At 41.0% G+C, this 9,010-nt stretch overlaps 1 protein-coding gene across 3 annotated transcripts; it reads right to left on the bottom strand.

The window, feature by feature from the left end:
- pigr (polymeric immunoglobulin receptor) lies at window positions 1-4,153 on the bottom strand. 3 transcript variants are annotated; one of them, XM_070974224.1, is made up of 8 exons: window positions 4,057-4,153; window positions 3,129-3,473; window positions 2,942-3,023; window positions 2,533-2,759; window positions 1,356-1,458; window positions 768-856; window positions 560-630; window positions 1-441 (listed from the first exon to the last, which is right to left on the bottom strand). In XM_070974224.1, exons 1-8 carry the CDS (start codon window positions 4,103-4,105, stop codon window positions 370-372), a joined length of 1,038 nt encoding a protein of 345 aa, XP_070830325.1. In that variant the 5' UTR covers window positions 4,106-4,153; the 3' UTR covers window positions 1-369. The 3 variants fall into 3 exon arrangements, with proteins under 3 accessions (XP_070830325.1, XP_070830324.1, XP_070830327.1); XM_070974223.1 differs by having other exon boundaries at window positions 242-441; window positions 1,356-1,461; window positions 4,057-4,141; XM_070974226.1 differs by having other exon boundaries at window positions 242-438; window positions 1,356-1,461; window positions 4,057-4,141.
- Window positions 4,154-9,010: the final 4,857 nt, after the last annotated feature.

The raw sequence follows: 9,010 nt of genomic DNA, 5'->3' as shown, positions 1-9,010 counted from the left end.
AGAATCTAAATATGTATTTATTTTGAAAATCTAAAGAAATATCGTGTTTAAATTTTCAAACCCCAAATTCATTCAGTCAATACGGAAGACATGACCTCAGTGTCCTTACTAGTAGTTACAGCGCTGCTTCTGACCAAATTACATCAAAGATAACATGATTATATTCTGGTTAAGTCATGTTACAGGAGAAGTACACTCTCATAAGATCTACAGCCTATAACATAAGGAAAGCAGCAAGCATCATTAATATCTTTAAATGTGATGATACGTAATAAACAAAAGACACTACAGATAAAGCATGTGCAGTAAACTAACACAAAAATTACATTCAGTGACAAACAGTGACAGCGTACACTGGACTGACAAAGCTCAGCACATATGTGCATCCTGGTAGTTCCTCTTCAGGAAAACAACATCAGCGTGTTGCAGGTCTGAGTACTTCTGTGGAGAGAGAAAGAAAAATGAGTGCGATAATCACGACAGCATATCCTCAATAGTGGAGTTCATTTTGAAATGGTGTGTAATGGAGCAATGATGGGCGTGTTTAATAGGTGTTTACACTGATCCTTGCTTTCTCCTCGTTGGCTTGTCTCAACACAGGATCCTGCTCCAGAAATGGATTCCGAGGATCTGCAAGCCACAAATAAATAATGCAAAGCTTTTACCCATATTTATTTAATGAATACAAAATGTTTGATAGACCTATAGAGGGGGTTAGTGATATGATTCTCTGATTTAATGATCAAAGAAATGAGATGTTGCCTTACTGTGCAGTCTCCACAACTTCCTCACCAATATGACCATGCCCACGAGGAGCATCAAAGAAGTACACAGCAGCAACCACTCCAAAATGTGACTGAAACACAGACAGAAAGACACAGTGATCTGAACAGATAGGCCGGCTTCATGAGCAGCACAGGCTTATGCTACATCTGTTCTCACATTGTAACATGACGGCCAAGATGAGAGATGACAGGAAGATACTCCTGGGCAAGAACGGTAGATCATTATCTGTGCCTGACTGGGCTGAACTTGAGTTAACTGTTTCATGACGCTGTAGATAAGCATCCATAACGGTTAATAGTGTGAAAGACATCGTATCAAATTTGGAAGGTGTGGTAGAGGGCTGGCACTGAGAAATTTTATGTGTAAATTTATGTTGAAATATGGATGATGTTCCCCAGGAGGAATTTCATCTAAAGCAGTTGCCATAAGGCGCAAATGATCTGACTATTACTGTCACTCTGCCTTTTAGGAGCAGATTTACATTAAATACTTTAAATAAATAAATAAATAAATAAATAAATAAATAAATAAAAGGCTATTTAAAGCATGATTACAAAGAAGGGCTTTACTCTTGTCTGCGGCTGGTCCGGGACTGCTCGGTGAGGGAGTTGGGTGGAGGCAGCGACGGTGCAACAGACTGACTTGGTGTTGGTCGGGATGTCACAGACACAGCTGCTGAAGACAAAGATGGTACACACAGAGCTGAGAAATGATGCCCTACTGTAAGCAGAGCAGTGTTTGTAGCAGCGCCCGCAGAGGTCATAACATCAATATTCTTGATAAGTGACTCGTAATAATCGATAGCATGTACAGCTGGAGACCTAAGAGCCCCTGCCATCTGTCACAAACACATACTGATCTTTAGAGCGTCTCATTTCAGCAGCCACACACTGACGCTGGGGGAAAGGCCACACAGTCGACACAACTCTTTCTTTCATTCGAAAAAAAGTCTTCAACAAGATTCAAGAGCTCAACTCCCCATAGTGCATTGACTGGTCTGGATTCCACCTGCTCAGATCAATAGGCCTCCAATAGATTCTTCACACTGAGAAAACTGACTAGGATGATAAAAACATGTATTTTTAAAGGCGCACATGTCAATATTCTAGTCACGCCAGCAGCAAAGCCCTAGGGATGTCAGCATCAGTCAGTCAGTGTGTCGGTCCACAGTGAAAAAAACAACCACTGGACGGAGTTCCATGAAATTTCGTCGCTAATTCAGGTATTCATAAGACATTACACAATCTCAAAAACAGCATGTTGATAGCATTTAGCTTAAAGCACCGCTGCGTGTCAGTACAGCCTCAAAGAGCCGCTAGCGTGACCGTAAACTCTAAGGCACTCTGACTGAGCTCACTGCTTTGGTTTTACAGGCTGCAGTTTTACTGTTTTGGTTCACACTTTTTTCAGCAGTTGGTGGAAACTAACACAAAGCTAAAAGGAGAGTTAATATTTGACTTCCATTCACCAAAGGGGCAGACACATAATTACAAACAAATGCTAACATTGCATCTGTGGATGTGTTAATAGGCTGATAAAAACACTAGTATAATACTGTATGTCAGTGTTGTGTTTGCTTGTTCTGTGGCACCCACGTGCCAAAAAAAAACTATTAATATTGCTTACATTTCTTTTTCCTGGTGCTGCTTAAGCAATGAATCAAGTAGGAACTAATTAAGACTGGCAAGATCTCCACCAAGAAAGAAAACATTGTAACACAACGTTCTTATATTAAGATCAACCTACTAGTCGTGGGCCGGGGTGTGACCAGCACGTGCACGGCTATCTGCTGCTGTCCTGCAGAACACCAGTACCAGCCGGTATCTCTCAACTGCAGCTTCTTTAAGGTTACAGTGAAAGTCCTAGTTCTGTCATCACTGATGGCCACTGAAGTGTCTTCGTAGTTCCCTTCAGAGCCTGTCAGCAGACACGAGCTCCAATCTCCACTCCGACACCACTTCTTCTCACTTTGCCTGTTGACAAGCAGTCACAGGGGAGTCAGGGAAGACTGACTGTCCGTCAGAGTTCGGCTCGAATTGGAAATCTTAAACAAATAACCATGTTTCACGGGTTTCCTGCTCTTGACATGCTGGATTCTAATGATGGTAAATAGAACTGACACAATGTTAATACGATGAATGAGACAATCAGATACCTGTATCTCTCACTGTAGAGGCATTCAACTGTGATGCTACTCCCCTCCTCGCCACTCAGTTGGCTGCTCACCACAGACAAACCTGCAGGAAAAGAACCAACTTCCGTTAAGAGTTTGCATGAAAAAGTTTCTTTTTACTTCAGGTTTCAACAGAGGATTTTCCGCTCAAAATATCTCCATTGCTCACCGTGAATGACCTTGATGTAAGTGAAAGTGACGACATCAGCAGTCCACGCACCACCTATCTCGACGCCACACATGTACCACCCAGAGTCCGCCTCCTTCAGGTTGTTCATGGTCACAGTGAACACCAGCTGGACCTGGTCGTCGAAAATGCTCAGTTTGTCCTCAGCTGGGTCGTCCGAACGGATGTCATCCGTCCGAGCTAAGCTGGAGCAGAACTCCCTCATGCTCCCCCGACACCAGTATTTCACATAGCTGGCATACTGGGGCTCATACTGACACGGGACTGTGAGGGATTCCCCCTCCAGGACTACATGCTCTCTCACGGTGGTTACCCTGCAGAGGAGGGCTGATGCAAAGTGGAGATGACTGAATGCTGCACACTGCCCTTGAACTTAAACTTTCAGTCAGAACAGAACTGTCTCAGTCAACACTCATATGATTGAGCAACGGGGGAAAGTGGCCTTCAGCTGTACTTGTACCACATCTATGGTTTGAGTCTCCTTTGTAACAAAACAGTTTTCCTCCTTTAACTTCTCTCTCCATACTTCTTATTCCAAAATTGGATTATCCTCCATAATAGAGATTTCGGGGGACAAATATAACAAGCCTTTGGAGACTTGACAAAATAAACATCAAACATAGTCTTGCCAAGGGCCAAACAGCACAGATGCTTGTAAGCTTTAGAAAATGCATAAAAGCCTTCCTCAGCTTAGGCAGAAAGCGGTTAGTCTGTCTTCAACAAATGATTAAAACTGAAAAGTAATAAAATAGTAAAGAAGTGAAGCATGAGAAACATCCTACACTGTAGCAGCAGTGTTTGCATAGTGAGGGGGCTGCGGAACAGACATTAATCATCATAAGAAGTCTTTCTTTCATCAGTTATTGTGCACATTTTGTAATTATATATCCTCAGTAGTCACAGTCATTACCTGGGATCCATGGCAACAGGCCGAGGACGAGTACGAGGGGCTTCGGCATGTTTCACCGTCACTTAGAGGTTTACCAAGTGAGTGCTCTCCCTTGTCTAAACACAGATTTTAGGTTCCGCAATGCCAATTTCCACTCAGTCATGTGACCACTACTTGGATCCAGATGTTCCAGATGTTAACTATGTAGGTGCCAGTGAGGAATGTTCTTAGCAAACATCAAATGAGCTGTGTTTCTGTGGCTCTGATGTAAAATATCACCATTAGCGTATGACTTTCTTTATTGATGTGGACTCACTTCCATAACCTGGAAAGTGAGTCTCATGAGAAGCTGATAAAGGAGGGAACAAACTAACACAGTTGAACAGTTGAATTCACTTCCAAAAATGGAAAAACTGTAAAAATGAAAAAAGAAAAAAAAAAAAGTTGTATTTCTGTGAAGTGACCCATTTGCTCACATCTTTTCAATTCTTCAACAACCCCAGAGGATTTATTTATACTCAAACGCTCCCTGGCATTCAAGAAATCAAGACTTTTGGGGAACAGTTCAGCATTAGCTTAGCAATTAGTATTAGCATTAGCAACACAGCTTATGTTAGCATAAAGGCTGCAGGCGAAGGGAAAACAGCTAGCCTGGCTCACCACCACCAGACCCACCAGCACCACCAAAGCTCACAAATGAGCGTGTTTAAACAGGCATAGCTTTTTTTTTTCTCACATACAGATTTGTGCGCTATGCTAAGCTAACTGCCCCCAGGCTGTAGCTTCATATTTAGCACACATAAGAGTCGTATCAATCCACTCATCTAACTGGGCAACAAAGTGAATGTGCTTATATTTCCAAAAATGTCCAACTATTCTATTAATAAAGGATTTGGCTTGTAAATTTCAACGTGTCATCTCTATTCTTTCAGTGTTAGCCATCTTTTATTCTCCCAAGCAACCAAATGCTGAGTGCTTCCCCTCCATGAATGCAGAGAATTCGTTTGGCAGACTACAATGAAATGATTTTGATGCCTGGAAACTTTGGATTTGGTCCAGTCTTCATTTGTTGGATTAAGCTTCTACACACAGCCCCCTCAGCCACTGAATTAACAAACAATTATTCCAAGCCTCTCAATTTGCTCAGTGAAGGGTGTCAAGGATGTCCCTAAAGTCCCTGCCTTTATGCTGTGGCTACAAGGCCTTTTATGGTCATCCATTTCCTGGAGAGAAGTAGCCAGAATTGAAACTGAGCGTTCAGGCAGATCTGAGAATCGAAACTTAACTTTCCCAAAATAAATTATTTCCAGCTGGTCAAGTTCCACGGCGCATCCTGACATTCCTTCCAGCGTTACGAAAGACTGACTAAGGTATTAGTTTGTCTCTGTTGCAAGAGCTGCAACATATTTTATTTTGGTGAATTGCTGCATCAAACTAAGTAAGATTAACTAGATGCTCCCAACTTTCCTCCCTGTCTCACAGAGCATGTAAACCCGATTAAAACGTCAGATTCTCTGCAGTGTCTTCATGTTTGTATTGGTAAGAGACCTTGCTTATGTATGGCTTAAGCAAAATGGTGCCATGATGCCTCCTAATGTTTGTTTTTATTACTGAGGCTCTAATGTCTATTGCTTAGTGGTTTCAGTGTGATACCAGTGCTTTGCCCAACAGGCTATTCCTCTAAATAGAGACTATTTAATGAGACTGTTTTTCTTCCAGCGCACAGAGGAGCAGTTCAGTCAAAAAGACACACCACAATCAAACTGTAAGTCTACAGAATAAATTACTCCCTTAAAATATTGTCTATTTTTAAGAAGACGTGGACTGCAAGCTGATTTCTTTATGCATCAAGTACAATAAGCAGTGCTGGAAGTACATGTACTCAATCACTGACCTTAGCAACTTTACTTGTGCATTCTTTCTAATTTTATGGTACTTTGTAGTTCTAAATTTCAGATGTAAATATTGTACTCTTTGGTTCACTACATGCATTTGACAACTGTAGTTACTACAGATTAAGATTTTAATGGCCCATAATGAGCATATGAAATACAATACAGCCTTATACATTACATCAAGCCACCAAACAGCATATAAAAAAGCCACACCCCGACCAATCACAACATTAAAATGTGGCTTACATGTAAATGCATCAGAGGCCATTATACTAGAGGTGGAAGTCATTTACTTATAGGTATAAGTAGCAATACTACAGTGCAGACAGCAAAGTATTAGCATCAAAATACACTTAAAGTACCCACAGTAAAATTACTCATTATGCAGAACAGCCCATTTCAGAATAATACATATCTCCTATTGAGACACTATAATTATTGCTGGATCACTTTAATGTTGCAGCTGGTGAAGGTGGAGCTAATTTTAACCACTTTATAGACCGCTGGGCAGCTTGTGAGTTTACCTGCAGGGATTGTAGTAAGTTATCACATAAATGTAGTGAACTAAATATATCTCTTTGAAAGTAGTGAGGTAGAATGTAGCGGAAGATTTAACTCGAGTGAAATACGAGTGCAAACCTGCTTTGGGTCTGAATAGTGGGTACTTTTACTTTTAAATTTAAGTAAATGTTGAGGTTAAGACCAATGTGCTTTTACTTAAGCCTTGTTGTAAATGTATGTGTTTACTTGTAACAGTATATTCACTGAGTGGTATTGCTACTTGCACTTGAGTAAAGAATCTAAATACTTCCTCCAGCCCTGACAGTAAGTAGCTTCCAGTTACCTTTACCCATTATCCAGCAAAACATCAGTCACGCAGAGAGGGCTCGACTTCCTCCTGGAAAATCTAGGAAATGAGGTACCCCCTGCCTCTGTGTTTCGATTGTTTCAGCTCAGATGTGTTCAAAATCTCGCCTCTCATTTCCCAGAATCACCACTCTAACTTCTTTATACGAAGCCCTTTTCAAAAGGACTGACGCTAATGTTATCTATTTAATATGTCAAGGTAGGTAGAGTACCTCTTTGTGCTATTAAATCAGCATAGAAGGAGATTTAGGTCTGACCTTTACAGGAGAGACCTGTGAAGCCAACATGATTCAGTCCATTTTTCATCTCTGTATGCAAGTTTCATATCCAGTTCAGACTGGCCCACACATCCACACCCACAGCTCTGCGCCATTTAAAGCAATTGAGCTGGAATGTGTTTGACTCTATCAGTTATTCCAGAGCAAGTAATAGAAGCAAAGCCTCTCATTGCTCTGGGGTGTAATGTTCTTGCTTTCCCCTCTCTCTTCACATGATAGGCAGTAAGCCTGCTGCTCAAGCTGTGGCACTCTCATTGGCCCCAGAATATACTGTAGTCTCAGTTCAACTTTTAATAAATGCTGCAATCTGTGGAGTTCAAAACAACTTCTGCAAGGGATGGAGCCCTTTCCCGGCAATTTTCACCGAGTTAAATTTTTTGTGCTGTCAACCTCTAACAGGTATTTCCTTTTCTGTAATCAGCTCCTGATGTAGCATGCGGCTCTCCCAAAACCAGGTGTAAAAAGTTATATTTGAAGGTGTAAGGGTTGGGGGAGTATGCTTGTACAACACAGTCTGATGATTGTGGTATTGACTTATGTGATGTAATTCTAATTTAATAATAAAAATAAATAATTTAGTGTGTTTATATAAGACTATGCATCTAAAAAAATTAGATGCATAGTTTATGGGTCTTTAGAGAGTGAACATGCAAAAGTCTAAGAACAATCATTCTGTATCTTTCTCTTCTGAAAACATGTATTATTGAAAAAGGTCTGTTGCTGTTGAAAATGAAACAGAATGGAGAGCATTTCACTCAAGGTCACCATTTCAGTTGTTTTATTTTCTTCTTCTCAGTGCAAAAGGGAATGCTTTACAAATTTCAACATAAAAAAAGAATGAAAATCAACCTCTGTCAGTAAGAAAATTGAACTGCATCACGTGTGAGAAGAAGCAACTTATTCAGGGTGGATGGCAGGATGGGACTCTCCAAACCAGCTGCACAAAAGCAGATGTAGCATCGTGTCTTGAAGGGGAGTTTTAACTTCTCTTGTTGTGGTCTATGAAAAAAAAAAGAAGAGGTGGTGGGGTTAGTGACAAGTTATGGGAGTCATTATTCGGAGACAACTGAGGCTGCAGCGCCGCCCTTCCACTCGTCTAAAAATTCAATAGCATCATTTCATAGCACAGCAAAAGCAATATGTGGTATCACATGGATCCCCAGAGAAGTGAGACTGAAGTCCATCTTCTCACATGTGATATGTCTGGAGCGGTTCCACTGAAAATGAAGTGATGAACTGGCAGGACTGGTTAATGCGACTGAGAGCACCCACAAGGCAGGGGTGTATTTCTAGTTTTACAAGCACAAACCAATACAGTAAAGCATATATCTGTATAAAACCCACTCAAAGATCCTTCGAGTTCATGAAATCTCCCATTTATTGTCCATTGAGAGGTTCTACACTATAAAGGCTGATGTATTAACACACACACACACACACACACACACACACACACACACACACACACACACACACACACACACACACACACACACACACACACACACACACACACACACACACACCACCTCTGAGAGTTTCTCATATTAGAAATACTGACAGTATGAAACTCATTAAAAAAACCACATTCTTTTAACTATTTGCCGTTCATCCTTGACCCTTCTGCTTTTCACTTCAGCTGAAGAATGTTCAGCAGTGAGATGCTTCAAGACTCCGGAAAGGGCTCGCTGCAACTTGTTATAAGGGAGAAGTCACTCCAGCAAGGAAGTAATCTTAACCAGCAGTTGCAGAAATGTCATACTCTGAGCAGCTTACAGCTGGATGGGAAACCATCTTCAGAAAACAATATGATGATGACGCTGTTAAAACCTCAATTAACACATCAAATTAAAAAAAAATAATAAAGTATGCATATCTCCACTGTGGTTTAAACCGCACTGCCACAGCAGTTTTAAAGAAAAACAAGTGAGAAAT

The sequence above is a fragment of the Chaetodon trifascialis genome, chromosome 11 (assembly GCF_039877785.1).
Source record: "Chaetodon trifascialis isolate fChaTrf1 chromosome 11, fChaTrf1.hap1, whole genome shotgun sequence".
Classification (NCBI taxonomy): Eukaryota; Metazoa; Chordata; class Actinopteri; order Chaetodontiformes; family Chaetodontidae; genus Chaetodon; species Chaetodon trifascialis.
The sequence above is the reverse complement of the archived record's forward strand: the minus strand, read 5'-3'. Positions and strand labels throughout refer to the sequence as shown.

What these genes read in the sequence shown, in the direction of transcription:
- pigr (XM_070974223.1), bottom strand. Translation starts at nt 4,105, where the DNA reads ATGCCGAAGCCCCTCGTACTCGTCCTCGGCCTGTTGCCATGGATCCCA. An exon ending in CGGACCAGCCGCAGACAAGA is followed by an intron (nt 857 to 1,355) that starts GTAAAGCCCTTC and finishes TCTGTGTTTCAG; the next exon opens with TCACATTTTGGAGTGGTTGC. An exon ending in AGGAGAAAGCAAGGATCAGT is followed by an intron (nt 442 to 559) that starts GTAAACACCTAT and finishes CTCTCTCCACAG; the next exon opens with AAGTACTCAGACCTGCAACA.